The sequence below is a fragment of the Mustela nivalis genome, assembly GCF_964662115.1.
Source record: "Mustela nivalis genome assembly, chromosome: 2".
In the NCBI taxonomy this organism is placed as follows: Eukaryota; Metazoa; Chordata; class Mammalia; order Carnivora; family Mustelidae; genus Mustela; species Mustela nivalis.
In genome coordinates, this window is record NC_139021.1 from 32589585 (window position 1) to 32608301 (window position 18717).

At 42.9% G+C, this 18717-nt stretch overlaps 1 protein-coding gene across 1 annotated transcript in view; it reads left to right on the forward strand.

The window, feature by feature from the left end:
• The window catches only part of DPYS (dihydropyrimidinase), a 74969-nt gene that overhangs the window by 1546 nt on the left and 54706 nt on the right, over window positions 1–18717 (forward strand). The window contains exons 2-4 of the mRNA XM_082719098.1: window positions 12254–12412; window positions 15900–16079; window positions 17454–17643. Of these exons, the coding sequence (XP_082575224.1) occupies window positions 12254–12412; window positions 15900–16079; window positions 17454–17643 (529 nt within the window). The remainder of the gene's footprint in view (window positions 1–12253; window positions 12413–15899; window positions 16080–17453; window positions 17644–18717) is intronic.

The window sequence follows — 18717 nt, forward strand, 5'->3', positions numbered from 1 at the left end:
AAACATATATTTTTATCCCCAGGGGTACAGGTCTGTGAATCACCAGGTTTACACACTTCACAGCACTCACCAAAGCACATACCCTCCCCAATGTCCATAATCCCACCCCCTTCTCCCAAACCCCCTCCCCCCAGCAACCCTCAGTTTGTTTTGTGAGATTAAGAGTCACTTATGGTTTGTCTCCCTCCCAATCCCATCTTGTTTCATTTATTCTTCTCCTACCCACTTAAGCCTCCATGTTGCATCACCACTTCCTCATATCAGGGAGATCATATGATAGTTGTCTTTCTCTGCTTGACTTATTTCGCTAAGCATGATTCGCTCTAGTTCCATCCATGTTGTCGCTATGCAGCTCTCAAATAGTTTTATTCTCTTCACACACACACCCCCCTCCACATTTCTCAGTCATCTCTGATTGACTAGTATGTTGAATAGAAGAACCATTTGACCCAGAGAAAGGGGTCTGGGGCGGGCTGCTCACATCAAGATTTGGAAAGCTTACTCCTAGTTACTAATTATTAACCTTTCCCATCAGGGCAGTGGTCAAAGTCTTTTGTAGGATGTATCAACATCTGTTGTGAAAATCGAATATGCGTGTTGCCCTTTTGTTAAAAAGTAAAATTTGCTAAAATTCGGTGAACTTATTTTTTACATTTTAAATAAAATTTTCAGAGATAAAAGCAATACATGATTGTACAAAATTGGAAAAAAATATTATCTGTAATCTCAACACCATGACAGTTGTTTTTGGTGTATTGCTTTTATGCTTTCTAATATGCCTTATTTTACCTAATTGAGATTGTATTATGCATGTATGTATGATTGTGTGTGTATGTGTGTATACCTGTGTATAAAATTTTGTGACCTGTTGTTTGCAGTTACAGTAGACACACTTTCTGTTATCAAGGTTCATCCTTAACAAAGTGCTTTGCTGATGGAGGGGCACTCCTATGATGCCTCTATTTGCCAGGTGCAAAGCTGCTCCTTCTGGCTATCAGTTGCCAGGCCACTAGCATCACTTCCCTTCATCATCTCCCTTTTTCTCATCTGGGTTCTAGAGATGCAGCCAGGAAGCTGGTTTGAATGTTCTAGAGGAAGAATATTTCCTTCGCTTTCTCAAGATTATCTGTGTGTGCCCCCAAGGCCCTGAAAGGTGGTTCTTAGTCTTCTATCTGCTGTTCTTTGGCCATTCAGGGATTCCTAGCATGGAGATTTACAATTCTAGGCAGGTCTTTGAAGCTTCTTATCGTAGTGTAGTCATCAGCATTTGAAAGAACTTAACCACCAGCTGATTCTCTAGGTATTTCCAGACTTAAAGGTTGTGGAACGATTAAAAAACATGTTCTTCAGGAGCTTTTGGTCTTAATTAAACAATATACTCAAAGATGTTAAGGTCAAAGATTTAGGAAAGGCTAAATTCATGTTGAACATTAAACAGTACTCACAAAGACACTGATACAAAAGTCTACTTCAATCCTGGTTGGATCCCAGGAGATAACCTTTCCTGCACCCAGAAACAGAGGAGACTCCGTAAAAGGGAACTGGATGGGTAAGTACAGATAAACATGATCATTAAAGTATTGGCCCGAGTTCTGAAAGGGGACTATTTTGGAGTCACCTTGTCCTCTTTTATAGAATCTTTGCAGTAATCCCCAAGGCAATGTTGGTTGAGTTTCTAGGTCATGGAAATAGAAACAAAGAAGACTTTTGTACATGCTAATGGTGCCATAGATTACACTTGAAAAGTCACATTTATTTTATCCAGGCTCACCACTGCTAGGCCCTGGGCTAAACTGTTCATCTGCCAACACTCTCAGGGGCCATTATCTCCTTTTGCAGTTGAGGAAACTGAAATGTAAGTCACCTGCCTAAGGTCACACACCAGTAAGTGACCAAGTGGCTCTTCAAATTTCTTACTGCCCACTATTGGTACAGCTCCTACCTGTCAGGCTCTCTTCCTTTCTGAAACCATTGGGAAAACATGTGATGTTTCGATTTGTCTGAGTGGTAGATGCTGGGATGAAAATACTGGGTAAGTTGCAAAATTGAGCAGTCAGTCATCCTTAAGGAATGCAGTAGCCCTTCCCCTTCCTAAAGCTAGAGGCAGTTAAGGTTATCAAAACAAACACACATCTCAGGTGTTAGGTTTGTGAGGCATTTGTACATACATTTATGGCCACATCATCTCTAAGGATACAGAAATGGGTCCCTTACGTAAAGAAAGCTGTAAAGGAAAAATGATATATGATGCTTTCAGGAGATGGGCTCTAAGTGTTGGCTTTCTGCGTGCCTCAGGCTGATCATCTGTAACATCTGACATGTAGAAAGGATAGCGTTTGTGATATTCTATTTATTGATCACCAGATTGTGATGTCGTCCAGTTTAAGAAATGAAATACATGGGTCAACCTAAGGTTAACATATTTTGTAAATCTCATTTATGGCAGAGGTTGGGTGAAAGCCTGTAATTGATTTACTTAATTATAGGCAAAAGCTTTCTCTCTGATGTAACTAATAGAAATAATTTCTGCTTTAAGGAAATCATATTTCATCTTGTTGGTCTATACTAGATGTGCAGTCGTCTTCCAATAATTCAATATCGCTGAGGAAAAACAATGAGTTTTTTTATTCAAATGGAAATTGCGAATTAGATATAGTTGAAGGAATTATGACTTTGCTTTTGCTACATCCTGTGATAAGAGACTAAATTACAAAAGCTCAGCTAGTTTTCAAATATATATTTATTAATATTCAGAATATATGCAGCTTGGAGTAGATGGGCTCACATTAAAAATCTGGCAACATCAGTCTGGCAGAAGGATCTTTTTTTTTTTTTAATTGGGAAAACACACAGAATACTTTTTTGTGTGTAGGACAAAACGTCTTCAAAATTATCAAGAAAGGAAATTACACTTTACTCTGGAGCTTTTTGGTAAAGTGCCATCAAGATGATTACTTATAATAAGGCAGTGGAAGGTATGTGATTAAGCATGCATTTGTGGCATATTTATAGAATTTCTTCACCTTGTAGGAGAACTGCACTTGTGAAAACTTGATCGCAAGCCAAATCCCTTTCTCTGTTGCTTGCAGGAGCTCTGAGCTGGGCTTCAGAGGCTCTGTGGGCTGACTGTGTGACCCTGGGCAAGTCACTTTTTTCTCGGGGTTAACATTATCTTGTCTATATAATGACGCATCTGTCAGAAGAACAACTTCAATTAATGTTGGCAGTCATGGAAACAATATCTACTATTCATTATCCAGACCTATAGGAAAATGCTGGAGCATTATAATTGCTCAGTATATATTCGTTTCCTTTTTTTAAAAAGGAAAAGCCAGTTGCATGTAAAGAAAATAATATTTAAATCATATATTTTAACATTCTTAAACATTTTAACATTTTGCTTCCTGTATTTTCATGCTTTTCTTTCTGGGGGGCATATAAACATTTTCTGCTAAATTTTGCATACTCTTCAGAGATAGCCTTGTTCATCACACATTTGTCCAGGACCTTGACTATCATTGGAGAATGGGATTTCCATGGCCCCATTATCCTCGCCGAGGTTGAGTCTCAGAGATTTCTCTCTGGTTTTGGTGACTCTGTGCATCAGGCTACTATTTCTGCCTGTCTGAGGATATCACAACCTGGTTGTCCCACAAGCACTTTGAACTCAGGATTTTCCAAACGAAATTCGTTCTTCCTTCCTTCCTTCCTAATGTGCTACTCATTTTTTTCATCCGGTTTCACAAACTGTTGATAGCTCCCCCTCCCATCTTCTCAGTGGTGGACATTTTGGTGGTTTCCAGGTTTTGGGGTTTTTTTTTGGCTTCCAGGTTTTTTGTTTGTTTGTTTGTTTTGTTTTGTTTGTTTGTATAACAATGTTGGGACAAAAATTATTGCATAGATTCTTGATAATTGACTTAGAAATCACTCCTTAGGGTGAAATGATGGGACCGAAGAGTATTAGATCAGTCTTAAAAGAGTTTTATACATACATGCAGACTCTTCCGTTTGTGCTCCCATGGGCAATACATTATAATCCTCATTTCACTGAATCCTAGCTAATTGTAGCTACTGCCTTAAAAAAAAATCAGCGCCAATTTAATTGGAAAAACATAGAATTTCTTAATGTTTTTAAACAAGCATTTCTTTCCTTATTGGTGAAGCTGGGTTTTGAATGTTCTTGTGGCGCTAATAGTTTGCCTGTTCCAGCTCTAAGAGTTTATAATTCTATGATTGCCTTGAGTGGCTCTTTACTGATTACAGAGTTAATCTTTGCACTCATCAGAGGAAGAAAAAAAAACCCTCCAAGGTTAATTTGAAACAATTTGATAGTAAATAGGGTCCTACTGAGGATGTTGTGTGCTAGGAATTCTTTCACGGAACTTTACAAAATCTGGGGCATCTTCTTTCAGTTTTCATACTTGAGTTCTCTGTGCTTTTCAGTTCCACTGCTTGTTCCCTCCCTCATTTGCCTGGGCCAGGTGTTTTTAATGTCCAAAAAAGGTGGTGTAGAAATCAAGGTTTTCATGATGCTACTCTTGGGAGGAAAAAAATTTTCCTCTAGCCTTTGGGTGTGGTTACTAAGGCACGCAAATTAACAGACAAAAGACAGATTAACAAGAGAAAAGACAGGTCTTTAAATTTCACACACCTGTGAGTTCACAGAAAAATGTGACTCAAGGGACAATAAAAATTTGGGGTTTATATGCTACCCTAACAGGGAAAGGAAGGGGGAGAAGGGCACTTATGGGAAAACAAATGGCTTTTAGGAAAGGCCCATCAGATCCTAAGAGAATAGGTGGGAGACATGAGAGTTTGTGACAAGATCTGTTGAGGCACGGTACAGGTTTCTAGTCTCAGGTGTTAAGAGCCAATCTTCCATGGTGGCGAAACTTCCAGAAGGGGATTTATTACAGTTGAATTCTTTGGGGAGGCTTTGCTTTTAGGCAGATAAGGAAGTTCACAAACACACACACACACACACACACACACACACGTGGCTATTCTTAAATACCTTCAGCTCAAAAAGATTTTTATGCCACAGTGGCGTACTCTGGACCTTGTCACTGCCATCTAATATGGAACGGTTCTAAACTAAGTATTGTTCAAGTTGATGGTTGGGTGATATTATTTCAGTCAACAAATATTTCTTGGTAACCTACTAAGTGGCAGCCATTGTGATTGGGCTCTTAGAGTTGAAAAACTTGGTGTCAAAACTTGGTTTCAAAACTCAAACAAAACTTTGTTTGGTGGTCTTTGTTCCCAATGGCAGACAGGCTAGAGACACATGGGGCTCTAATTTATGTTGGCTTTAATAATAAAGTATATACAGTAGACTTTTGGACTTGTGGGCTTAATTTAGATGACTGTGAAAACTTAAGGTCTGGCATTTTCCCTTTTGCAAGGTCCCCTGTCCTAATGGCTTGCTGCAACTCAGGTTGTTTCTGAGCACGTTATGTGGGTGATAAGTGAGCAACTACCCAGAGTCTACTGCTCACTTCCACTTTGTGCTTTTCCTATCACATGTCAAGTAACAAACTGAGGGAGGGCTCTTCAAGTCTTCAGTTATGTTTTGTTGCATCCAGTAGAGAAGTTGTTTTCATGGTGGTCATGAGTTCCCAAATTCTAGGGATCTGTTCACATATAAAAACAAAGACATTAAAAGTTGTTTAAAGTAAAACAAACTGCAATCTGGGGAAAAAAAAATCATTTGAGACAAATATGGATTCCAATCTGTTGTATTACCAATCCTGGCTAACGCTGATTAGGTAATAGGCTTTGGACAAAACTGAGTACTTGGTTTTCCTATGCTCTTGGAGTATATATTACACATTAACCTTTTCCTAGAAGGAACCAGGAAATTACATGGCCAGGGCTAGCAATATTTTGAAGAAATGACATGTCACATTAACATGCAAGTTACACTGCTTTCTTATTTTCTGTTGGAAAAGTGAAGCATCAGAATCACTCCAGCTTATAGCTATTGGGGGAAATTAATTGATCCCTCCCTTTCTTTCTCCCCATAAGAACAAAAATTCAGTTGAGTAAACTTGAAGATCTTGTTGTCTTTATTAAGTGATTCTGAAACCAGGCGACATCCCTTCTGGCAAGTAGAAAGAAGCTCCAAGGAGTTTACAAAACGGAATGTTTTTATAAGAAGGAGAGTGGGGCAGGAAAGTCACTAGCAAAAGAGAAGAAAGGATTGTTCCATGAATGGTCAGTTTTCCCGAGGGGGAGGGACATGGGGTCTTATCATGCAGATGATCTCATCTTACTTTGGGGGATGGAGAGGGCCCATGTGACGGATTACCTCATTGGTGCTGACCAGAAAAATTTCTGACTACATTTCTGAGGGAGGTTGAAGCTACAGTTTGATTAGGTATTAAGCCCTGTTTCGATGACTTGGCCTAGCATAAGTGATTCCATCTTGGGACTGTGATTTTTTTTTTTTTAACATTCCCTTAAACATTTAAAGAACCTTTATGTACCAGGCACTGTAGTGGGCACAAGACAGACAGAGATGAAACTATATCCATCCAATCAAGATCTCTGAGGAATGGGATAAATTTCCCTAGACGATGCTGGTGTGCAGCCAAGGTTAAGGTCACTGAACTCAGGTAGAAGAGAGACTGGGTAGGGAAGAACAGAAGTAAGCTCCTTCCTATATCTCTAAGTGAGGTAGAAAGGAGCTCAGAGCTCTCCAAGGAGAGGAGGGACGACGTCACTGGAGTGGGGTGAATGGGTTGGGAGGGAGGTGACGTAAGAGCCATTGGAAGGGCCAGCTGAAGTTTAGCCTTATGGGATGTGTAATAATTGACTCTTCTCCATCCTAAGAGCAAAGGGAAATCAGTGTAAGATTGGCAGTGGCGAGCATGGCCGGGGACAAGGTGACAGTGAAGAAGCTACTGCCTTAGTCCAGTTGGGGGACATAGATGGCACTGGGCAGCAGAGGTGAAGACACAGGAAGGAGAAAGATTCCTGGAATATGTAGAAGGCAGCCCACGGGGGTTGGGGGAGAGCTGAGCTTCCCAGTGGGTTGGATCTGGGGATGTCGAGAAAAGAGAGAAATGTCAAGGGTGACTCCTCAGTCTGGTTTGAAGAGTTGGATGGACGATGGTGTGGCTAATATGTCAGAGTTGAGGTGGAGGAGGGCACAAGGAGACAGGCAAATGCGGAGACCATCTTTTACAAAGCTGAATGTGCTTCCAGAGTTGGAACATAAACTGAGATCATGAAGTTTGTTTCCATAAGTCTTAGCAACTATGAGAAAGCTGAGAATTCAGTCCTGGGGTTCTCCCTAAGGCTCAAATATCCTCTTGGATTTCTTTCTGCTTCACTTGGGTTCACTGATCAGGTCCCATGATTGATTAAAAGAAGACCAAGTCACTTGTTTAAGGATGAGCTTAGAAATGAAAACTTGGTGACCCCATCAAAAGGAAGACGATGCTTGAGCTGCTTTCCGTAATGATTTACAACCTAATACATTCTTAAGTAGAATCTTGTGTTATATAATATTGTGACCCTGCTGTTGGTTGGAGTTTATTTCGATTTATGTTCTATCCCATTTGCACCTGATACAGCACTTGCTCTCCTCCTCCCCCCAAAAGAAAGCTTTAGATAAATTGGAAGGTTTTTCAAGGGAGAGCAGCCAAAGTAATTAGGAGCTGAAAGAATTGATTTATGAGCCAAGATTAGATAAGGTAAATACATTTTATTTGGCTATCCGACAAATAAAAGTGGAATGAAGTCAATCAGCTGTAAAAAAACAAAGGAAACAATCCAGGTTCATCCAGAAATATGAGAGAAATTTTCAGCCTTTACTGATTCTCCCTCCCCTACCTAACTCTCCTCATTCCTCAAATGTTAGGTAAGCCCTGAAGATCGTTTGTGAAGGGAACCCCAAAGGGCCCTTCCTTGTGAATCTTCTAGGGCCACATTATTCCAGTAGTCATTGTCAGAGATGGACAACAACCGAGCCGTATGAGACGGTGTTTCGTTTGTGACTTTCCGGTTGACGGTCTGGTGGGATTTGTTTGGTTTGGGAAGGCATTTGATGTCCCGAGTGCCTCATTCACTTGATCAACCTCTGCATTTCTCAGAGGAGTGAGTCACCCCTGACCTGGGGCAACTGGCTGGAAATGAGATCCCAGACATGGCAGAGGGGCAGAGGGTTGAGGCCCAGAGTAGGTGAAGGTAAGACTTAGCCCCTCAGAGCTGCACACTCCTCCGTGTCACCTGGGGGTCATTCGACATCTCTGAGCCCCAACATCTTCAGCTGTGAAGTAAAAACCATCCCTACCTCACCAGACTGCAGCAAGGCTTGGTTCAATGATGTAATGGGTAGAGCATGCTTAATCCAGGCCTGGGCACTTACAGGCTCTTCTTTGAAGAGGTCAGTACCTCCTGGGAGGAACACATCTTCTTGACATTGTCTTTGGGATTACAGATCCGTTGCTCTGGCGTGTGGCTCCCCAGATCCCGTGGGAGGAAGGGGATGTCTTAGGTCTTGAAATAATATCCGGGGATTTGAGATAACTTTGGGGAGTGAATGGACCCTGGGTAACTAAAGGGACCAGGAGAAGAGGGGGAGGAAGGAGGCTCAGAGGAGGCTGGGGTGCAGACCGTGGCCGGCAGCTGGTCCCTGGTGATGAGTAGCTCATGCCCCCCTGGCTTGTTTTCCGTGCATCTGCCCACACCCTCTCCCATTCAGTAGAGCTTCTATGTTCCGGTGTTGAGCAGAGCAGAGGGACGAAGGGCATGGAGGAGAAACAGGACAAAAAGAAACAAAGGAGAGGTGAGTGGCAGTTCTCCTGTCCCTTTCCTGCTCCCAGGGAATTAGGGAGGCGGAGCAGGTGTGATAAATCCTGATTTGGGAGCTTGCAAATTGTAGCCCCAGGAATTTCGATCTGCTATCGTTTTGGAAGATGGCCCTTTGACTATGACATCTGCAGTCTGGCGAGAAGACCAGCAGCAGTCCATACCCTCAGGACCCCTCTGGCATCCTCTCCAAGGTGACTGCCCTAACCTTCTCCTGCCCTTGATGGCTCCTTAGTGTCAGGTCTGTGTTTGTCTCTGTGCACAGGCACACAGAGCAGATGTGTGCCCAGGCACCACACACGCAGGGTGTTCCACACCACACTCCTGCTGCCTCTCCACGCCAGAGCTGCTGCCTCCTCTGGCCCCTCGTCTGCCACCATCAGTCATCACAGTTAGAATCTGTTCATAGAGTCCTGCCGCCCAGGCGGATGGTGCAGCCTTCTTCTTGTTGGAACCAGTGCTTTGAATCAGCCCTAGTCTAGGTCTAAGTTCTGCCCTTTCCCACCTTCTGCCAAGCTGCTGGCTTTTCCTCATGGGCCCTTCCTCAAAGTGACTCTGTGCTGTTAGCTGTTCCTCAGAGCACAGGGCTCTGGAACTTGATGACCTGGTTCTGGTCCCGCTTTGGTCAAGTTATGTAAGAGTGCTCTGCTGGGTCTCCTCAGCTCCCAAATGGGGCTAATCATATTCCCTACTGCAGATCTGATGATATGAGTCCAAAAGTTAGAGCATCTGGAACATCAGAATTGTTCCCGGCACGTAGTAAGTGCTCATTGCATGTTAGATAGCGTTATGCTGTTGGCCACTTCATGTGTGTGTCCATATGCTAATTTCAATCTATACTTAGTCTGTCTGGTCTGTTTATTCTTCCCTCCTCTGAATTCCCAATGGTCTTTCCTGGGGACCTCATCTAAGGAGCTTAGCAATTTTTACTTCCCCTTGGCAATTTCTATACCACCAGTTCTTGTAGGAGTATGCTTGCCGTCCGTTACTACAAACTGATTATTTTACTATAATGATTCATTAATATTTCCATCTCCAATTCTAGACTACAGACCTAACTACAGACCTACGTGGAGAGCTTTTGTCTGATTATTTGTGGCCCTTCCTACCCCCTCTCACTCCATGTCGTGGCTTACATGTGGCAGACCTTTTTTTTTTTTTATTGGTAACCGTTTCATGAAGATATAATTCATATATAACACAATTCAGCCATTTAAGCTATATTTTAGTAGTGGTTTTTGGTATATTCCTGGAATTGGACAACCATCACCACAATCAATGTTAGGACATTTTATTCAAAAAGAAAGTAGGTTCGCCATTAGCTGTTGTCTCAACTCAACCCTTCCAAGGCCCAAGGCCACCACTGCCCTACTTATGGTCTCTGTGGATTTGCCGCTTCTGGAGGTTTCATACAAGTGGAATCAGCATGTGATCCTCTGTGACTTCTTGCACTCAGTGTAACATGTTCCAGTTTCATCCACAGCCTGTGCCAATGTTTCCTTCTTATGGCCGAATAAGATTCCGTAGCGTTCCTCTACCGCATTTTGTTATCCAGGCAACAGTTCATGGGCATTTGAGTTGTTTCTACTTTCGGTCTATAATGAATAATGCTGCTTCTGAATATTGGTGTACAGGTTTCTGTGTGGAAATGTTTTCATTTCTTTGGATTACATGCCTAGGATTGGACTTCCTGGCTCAGGTAACTGAGGTTGGGTAACTCCATGTTTTAACTTTCTGAAAAACTGCTTTCCAAAGTGGTTGTGCCATCTTTTTTTTTTAAATTTCCATCAGCAGTGTATCTGGTTTGCCCACCTCCTGCATGTGGAAGACTTTTAATATGGAAAGAATGGAAAGAATAGTTCTCTCAGCTTGATTTTATAGTTCAGTAGACACTAAAAAAGTACTTTCTTCTAACTCTTTTATTAACAGCACGTGCTATTAGAAAAATGCCCTTCGTCCTCAAGGGACGTCTGTGATGTACTGGGTAGACACTTTAAGACAGAAGAAGGCAAGAAGATTAATTTGCATTCAAATAAAAATATAGAGCCTGAGGGTTTTTTTTTTTCCTAGTATTGTCTTTACTGTAGTGAACCAATAGGGATTTCTTAAGAAACGTAGAAAGGTATTGTTTGCCAGGAATGAGGCAATGTTATCTAAAGGTAGAGACAAAGCATGTGATCTTATATAAAGAAATTTTTGAGAGCAAAAAGAACTGGAGTGGGGCCAAGTGACTTAGAAAAAATAAAAATCCATTGAAGTAAGCAAGAATAGAGCTAGTAAACCAGGTGGGACGTGGGATCTCTCCGTGTATCTGGGCAGCTTCGCAGGGAGGGTGATGGGTGTACAGACAGAGGGACCTAGGAGAGGGGCTGGTGGGCTTCTCAGCTGGTAAGCATGGACTCTGAGCTTCCAGCGCTGGAATCAGTCAGCCTCCTTGGTCAGTGACCAGCATGAGCATCCGTCTCTGCTCTGTTTTCCTCACCTACCTTGTTTGACCACAACAGTTAAAAGCACATTAATACCTCGTGATTTTAGTTTAAGTAAAATCAATTTCAGTAATTCATCAAGGACACTTAATTAAGAACTTACTTAGCTTACTTTTAAAATTAATTGTAAGTTAACATTTACGATAATATACCAAGGAAAATAAAAGTTGAGCCAGATCACATGGGGCCTTGTAGACCATGTTAAGAAGACTCAACTTCATTCCAAGGGGTGGTACGAAGCATTCAGTGTTAACCTTTGGAGTCAAGTGGTCACATTTGTGCTTTGGAATGTGCTTCTACTTGCCTTGAGGATTTCATATTGGATGGAGTGGAAGCAAAACTTGAGATACAAAGATCAAGGAGAAGAATGATATGAGGTTGAAGGAAGACCAGAGCCGTGGAGACAAATTACAGGGACCAGTCAGGAGTTAAGGAAAGACAAAGGTCACCAGTTGACTGTGAGGAATGAAGGTGACACCGACACTATGTGAGTCTGTGTGGAGCACGGGGCCACTAGAGAAGCAATTCACTAAGACCGATGCTCATGAAAAGAGACTTCACAATAAGGAATATAATTTTCTAGAGAAGAAGTAGTTTTGTGTCTTCCCCATTTTTTTTTAAAGATTTTATTTATTTGACAGAGATCACAAGTAGACAGAGAGGCAGGCAGAGAGAGAGGAGGAAGCAGGCTTCCTCCTGAGCAGAGAGCCCAATATGAAGCTCGATCCCAGGACACTGAGATCATGACCTGAGCCGAAGGCAGAGGCTTTAACCCACTGAGCCACCCAGGTGCCCCATGTCCCTTTGGGTCTTCTAAACAGACAGCATCTGTGCAACTTCCTGGACCCCTCAAGCTTTCCCTGGGGCTTGCAAATGCATAGCGATCCAGGAGATAAATGACTCAGCTAGAAAATTGATACTAACCTGTTGAAACCCTCTTTTGATTCCAGGCTGCCCTGGCGGGAGGCACCACCATGATCATTGATTTCGCCATTCCTCAGAAGGGCGCTTCCCTCCTCCAGGCCTTTGAGACCTGGCGGAGCTGGGCTGACCCCAAAGTGTGCTGCGACTACAGCCTTCACGTGGCGGTGACATGGTGGAGTGACCAGGTGAACCACAGCGTGATGGTGGAGGGGGGTGGCTGAGGGAGGGGGCGGCCCTGAGGGGGAGGGGGCGGGGACAACACTTCTTCCTTTTAGTTCCCTAGCCCTTGCTCTGTGCCAGATCAAGAAACTGGTCATGTCAAAACAGAAGTTGGTGATAATCAGTTGCTTCCTGGGTGACTGGAAGTCAGAATTAGAGGGATGGCTTTTCCTTGCATATTCTTTTTGTACCTTTTGAATTTGGATCCTGTGAAGTATTATCAACTTGAAAAACTAAAAAAAAAAAAAAAAAAAAAAAATTAAAGCATATAAAGATGATAGGCTACATCCTTTATACTCATTCACAATAGCCTTTCCTCATAGGTAATCCATGAATTGTAAAATCTTCAGCTGTAATTTTTAAAAGTACTGAACTTCTCAATTTTTAACACCTCCAGGCTCTTTTAAGCAGTATTTTCCCACAGAGTAGAACTTTTATTAGAAATGCTTAATATCTGGAGAAAGAACAAAGAAGGGACAGACCGGGCATGTTTTGAAGGCTAACCCCCAGCTGTGTGCTAACCTGGTGCCTTTCCTGCTCTGTTCTCTAATATGAACATGGGATCGGATGGTTTCATGGCAGAGCTGAAACCAGCCCTCCGTATCTGCTAACCATTTAGGCCGTGGCAGAAAGGACAACAGAATTCAGAAAGAACAGATAATTTTGAGGGATGTTAAAATACATTTATTTCTGCTCATAAAAAACACGCATGTGTACTTTGGAAGAAATTTTTACTTGAATTTCGATTGCCAGCAGGTGTTTCCATGTTGGACTTAATTCAGAAATCCTTTTACCACAAAGGGTTCACAAGGGTGACTTTATCTGAAGTTACCATGTAACTTGTGTCCGCACTTACCCCCAGAAGTTGGGCTTCAGGCACCAAATTAATGTAAAACAAATAATTAATCTTTAACTGATAGTTTCTCAAACATAATAGCAAGGTTTAGAGTCCACAGCAAAAGTTACTTTTTCTCCCAAAACACCATTCTAAGTGATGCATCTAATCTCTTTTCCGTTTTTAGGGTCTTTTGTTTTTCCTCTTTCTCCCTGTCTTCCTCCTGCTCTCCTCACGTTCCTGCCACTCTTACTTTATAACATAGAGCAAAGTTGAAGATGTTGCCTTTTCCAGTGTTTCTCACACTTCAAAACGCAAATGGTTACCTGGTGAAATTGGTAAAACCCGGGTTATGTTCCGTTAATATATCCGTTTGCCAGGGCTGTTGTACAGCCTGAGAGGCTTCAACAACAGAAACCTAGTGTCTCGCCATTCTGGAGATTCAAAGTTTGAGGTCAGGCTGTTGGAAGGGTTGTTTCCTACTGGGGCCTGTGAGGGAGAGTCCCGTGCAGGCCTGTGCCTGGCTTCTCGTGGTTAGCAGGTAATCTTGGGTGTTCCGTGATTGGTAGAAGCGCCGCCCCAGCCCCTGCCCTCATCCTCACCTGGCATTCTCCTGTGTGCCTGTCTGTGTCCAATGTCCCCTTTTTAATGTGTCTTGGATTGGGGCCCCCCCTCACAACCTCATCATCACCGATGTGATCTGCGACGCCTCCCTTTCCAAATAAGGTCCCATTTTGAGGCACTAGGGGTTAGGTCTTCAACATATGAATTTTAGAGGGTGCACAAATCAACCCATAGCAGCAGGTCTGGGGCAGGACCTGAGAATCTGCATTTCCATCCAACTCCCAGACGATGCCCATGTTGCTGGTTCAGGTACCACACTTTTAGAGTAGCAAGGCCTCAGCCACAGTACCTACATGTGCTAACAGTGTTTAAGGCTTTTTTTTTTTTTTTGACTATAAAAATAATAGACCCATGGGAGAAAACTTGAAGCTATAGAAAAGTTAATAAAACAAAAAACCACCAAAAAACCCACAACACAGTATATCATGGTGCTTTGGGTGGCCACTCTGCAGCCGGCGTTGTTCTCAAACTTGGCTGTGGACAAGCTCTGCAAAGCCCCTGCTCTCATGGGGCTGAAATTCTAGTGGGGGAAGCCATGGAAAAGTAGATATGTAATATGTCGGGTGATAAAGCACCACAGAGAAAAGTAAGAGGAATAGGAAGGGGGTAAATAGTGACAGAAGTGAGTACTCTGATGGAATAGAATCATCTGCCAGGGTGCCTGGGTGGCTCAGTGGGTTAAGCCTCTGCCTGTGGCTCAGGTCATGGGCTCAGGGTCCTGGGATCAAGCCCTACATCGGACTCTCTGCTCAGCAGGGAGCCTGCTTCCCCCTCTCTCTGCCTCTCTGCCTACTTGTGATCTCTCTCTGTGTCAAATAAATAAATAAAATCTTAAAAAAAAGAAAAGAGTCGTCCACTAACATCACTGATTCATTAGAAAAAGATTGCATTGTTTTATTTTGCACCTTTTTTTTTTCAGATTTTATTTATTTATTTGACAGAGAGATCACAAGTAGGCAGAGAGGCAGGCAGAGAGAGGAGGAAGCAGGCTCCCTGCTGAGCAGAGAGCCCAATGTGGGGCTCGATCCCAGGACCCTGAGATCATGACCTGAGCCAAAGGCGCACCCAGGCGCCCCTTATTTTGCACTTCTTAATCAGCAGAAAGGTTAACATTTTTTTCATGCTTATTCGTCATTTGTGTTTTCTGTTTGAACTGCTGGTAGTATTTTTCACCTGGAACGTTCAAGACTTTTTCTTAGTAAATTGACAGACAACAACTAAGAGTAATCGTCCTATGCCTAGAACATGTGTTGGATGTGTGTGTGTGTGTGTGTGTGTGTGTGTGTGTGTGTATGAACATATAGAAATTAAAACAACTCTCTTTGGTCAAATCTACCAATTTTTTCTTTGAAGTTTTAAATTTTCATTGAGACTTGAATTGGACCTGTAAAGGTAATGACTTGACCTTGTTTGAGTCTTACCTTGGGCACACCTGAAGGCTCCTGAGGATTCCAACTCCTTCAGAGTCTCTCACCTGCCGCGAGCTTCGGGTGGCTCAGTGGCGCCCTTCTCTCCTCCGACATAACGCCCATCCTGAGGCTTTCAGATCTGAGCCCAAAGCCCCACCTCGCTTTAGCTTTGAGTCCTCCTCGAGACTTGATTGCTCCTGTGGCTGCCAAGTGACTTTGTTTTCATTTTCTAAAATAATTTCTTCCCATCAGGAGCTAGATGCCAAGAACTCTATGTCCAAGTGAAGAAATGAAGTACTTTGGAGGGAAACTGAACTCTTTAATGATTTAAGATTATCTTACCAACAGCACCAGTTGAATAGAGGTCTAGCCTGCGGGAAGGATCAGGGCTTTAACTGCATTTTTTTTTTTTTTTAAGAATTTAACTCTTGTCCTTATTTTACTGAATTCTCTTCTGAATGCAACATTTTGAAGGTTGAAGAGAATACTGACATTGTTATGTAAATTAAAGCATGGCATATTGTGTGTGTGTGTGTGTGTGTGTGCGCGCGCGCGTGCGCGCGTGTGTCTGTCATTCCCTTCTAGGTGAAAGAAGAAATGAAAATCCTTGCCCAAGACAAAGGTGTGAACTCCTTCAAGATGTTTATGGCCTATAAAGACCTGTACATGGTGAGGGATGAGGAGCTGTATGCTGCCTTCTCGCAGTGCAAGGAAATCGGAGCGATTGCTCAGGTCCATGCAGAAAATGGAGACCTGATTGCTGAGGTGAGCATTTGCCCCCCAGAGCTTTGCCATGAATGAAAGGGCCCTAGCTTGATCTAAAGACAACGGGGCCCCAGTAGGTGAACTCATTCCGTGCCCCTTGGGAGAATGGACATATTCAGGTGGTATAGACATTGGAGTGAAGATTTCCCTTTTTCAAATCAGCTATCAGATCTCAAACATGTTTCTCAAACAAATACTTTTCTTCGTGTATCCCAGCACTTTTGTTTTTGTTTTTTTTTTTTAGTAGCTCCGCCTGCTGGTTCAGAATGCCAAAGTGCAGACATGAGTGGGATCTGATGACATAAGCAGTGTGGTGTTAAGGGCTGCTTAAAGCCCCACTCTTTTCAGAAACTGGGTATTAAAATGTGCTCTGGAGGAATCTAGATGGTATTTATTTCTCATAGGAGTTCTATTATTAATGCCCAAAGGATACACTATCTGCAAGATTTAAAGAGCTGTCTCTTACCCTTTATATTAGCTGATTTTTTCCCCCTCTCCCTAGGCTTAGCTCCCATTAAAGTCAGGGGGAGTGAGGCTGGGTGGCCAGAAGGCAATCAGGATCCCGGGAAGCGAGCAAGAGCTGTAAACTCAAGCAGACAAGACTTTAAGTGAACTTCTCCACTTCCTAGCTAGGCGACACCCAGCAGGCCATTTTCCCACTCCAAGTGTTGACTTCCTACTTCTTTTGTAAGGAAGAAATAACATTCTGGAGTAGGAGAATGTCTCTTCTGATATCATTCAGTGGGTGGGACAGAGGGCAGTGAAGACTATGATTCAGTAAAAAGCACAGCTGCTTGCATAATGTCATATGAGTCACTTCAACAATATTGGGAATTCAAATATTTGGTTTTATTTTACTTTGTACTGAACCAGTAGTACGAATATGATCCGAATTAACCTCCTATCTTTTCTAGCTTTTCAATCAAAATCATTTAATTATGAAATATGTGACTGAAAAACTAACATACACCAAGTATTATGTTTATGTGTTAAATTTATGTTTGCCAGGGTGCATGGGTGGCTCGGTGGGTTAAAGCCTCTGCCTTCAGCTCAGGTCATGGTCCCAGGGTCCTGGGATCCAGCCCCACATCGGGCTCTCTGCTCAGCAAGGAGCCTGCTTCTCCCGCCTGCCCATCCCCCCCCCCCACCTGCCTCTCTGCCTACTTGTGATCTCTGTCTGTCAAATAAATAAGTAAAATCTTTGAAAAAAATTATGTTTGCCAAATACACACACTGTATACACACACACACACAGACCTCTACACCTAACAGGTCTGAAAGCCTGGCTGTGTATTTAATTCACAGTAAGGTAATAGTACATGTCATTAGTAGACCTTCCTTGCATATATGTGTCTGTTCCCACTGTCTTTTTAGGGAGCAAAGAAGATGTTGGCCTTGGGAATAACAGGGCCCGAAGGCCATGAGCTGTGTCGCCCGGAAGCAGTGGAGGCGGAGGCCACGCTGAGAGCCATCACCATCGCCAGTGCGGTGAACTGCCCTCTCTACATCGTGCACGTGATGAGCAAGTCTGCAGCCAAGGTCATAGCGGACGCAAGGAGAGATGGTAATTCCTGAGCGAGAAGCTCGCCTGTAACTCAGTAGTAGCTAAAGAGGGAAGTAAATCGCCTACAGTCCCTGCTTGGCTTATGAGAAAGCTGCATGGGGGTGAGGTTGGAGGGGAGGGAGTGCCTGGGTGGCTCAGTCGGTTAAGTGTCTGCCTTCTGCTCAGGTCATAATCCCAGGGTCCTGGGAGCTGAGTTGGGCCCTCTGCTCAGCAGGAAGTCTGTTTCTCCCTCTCCCTCTTCCTGCTGCTCCCCCGGATTGTGTTGTCTCTCTTTCTGTCTGTCAAATATATGAATAAAATCTTTAAAAAATAAATAAATAAATAAATATATAAATATCACAAGAAGTTACCTTTATTACAAAAAAAAAAAAAAAAACCGTTGGTGCGCCTGGGTGGCTCAGTGGGTTGAAGCCTCTGCCTTCGGCTCAGGTCATGATCTCAGGGTCGAGGGATCGAGCCCCACATCGGGCTCTCTGCTCAGCGGGGAGCCTGCTTCCTCCTCTCTCTCTCTGCCTGCCTCTCTGCCTACTTGTGATCTCTCTCTGTCAAATAAATAAATAAAATCTTAAAAAAAAAAAACAAGTTGTACTTGCATTTCTGTAGCTTGTCTTCCTTCCTTCTTTCTCATTAGCATCCTTTCTGTTTTCTCGCACATTATGCATGTCTAGTTGTGCCCTCCTTTCTGCTTGTCTCTTAGGCATCTCCACTCTCCTCTTAGTACCTGAATCAGGATGGCGCAGGGTACACAGGGGGTGCTCAACCAATTTCTTTCAAATTGAGTTGATTTGTCCCATAGCTTCTTGGGTATTAGAGCTATTCAAGCAATTATCCAGATAGTATTTTTATGATAATTAGTTTAAGATTTTAAAACCAAAGTCCCCCGCCCTCCTCCCACCCATAAAAATATAATAGACCCTACTAGAATGCGCTAATATCATCGCACTTTTAAAGATCAGGAAATCAGAAATAGTCTGATAAATCACCCTGGCTCCTTGTTTTCTTTTTAAACTGAAACTGATTGAACTTCTAAAATATGGATTATGAAAATGATGAAATTAGATTTGGCATGTCTTT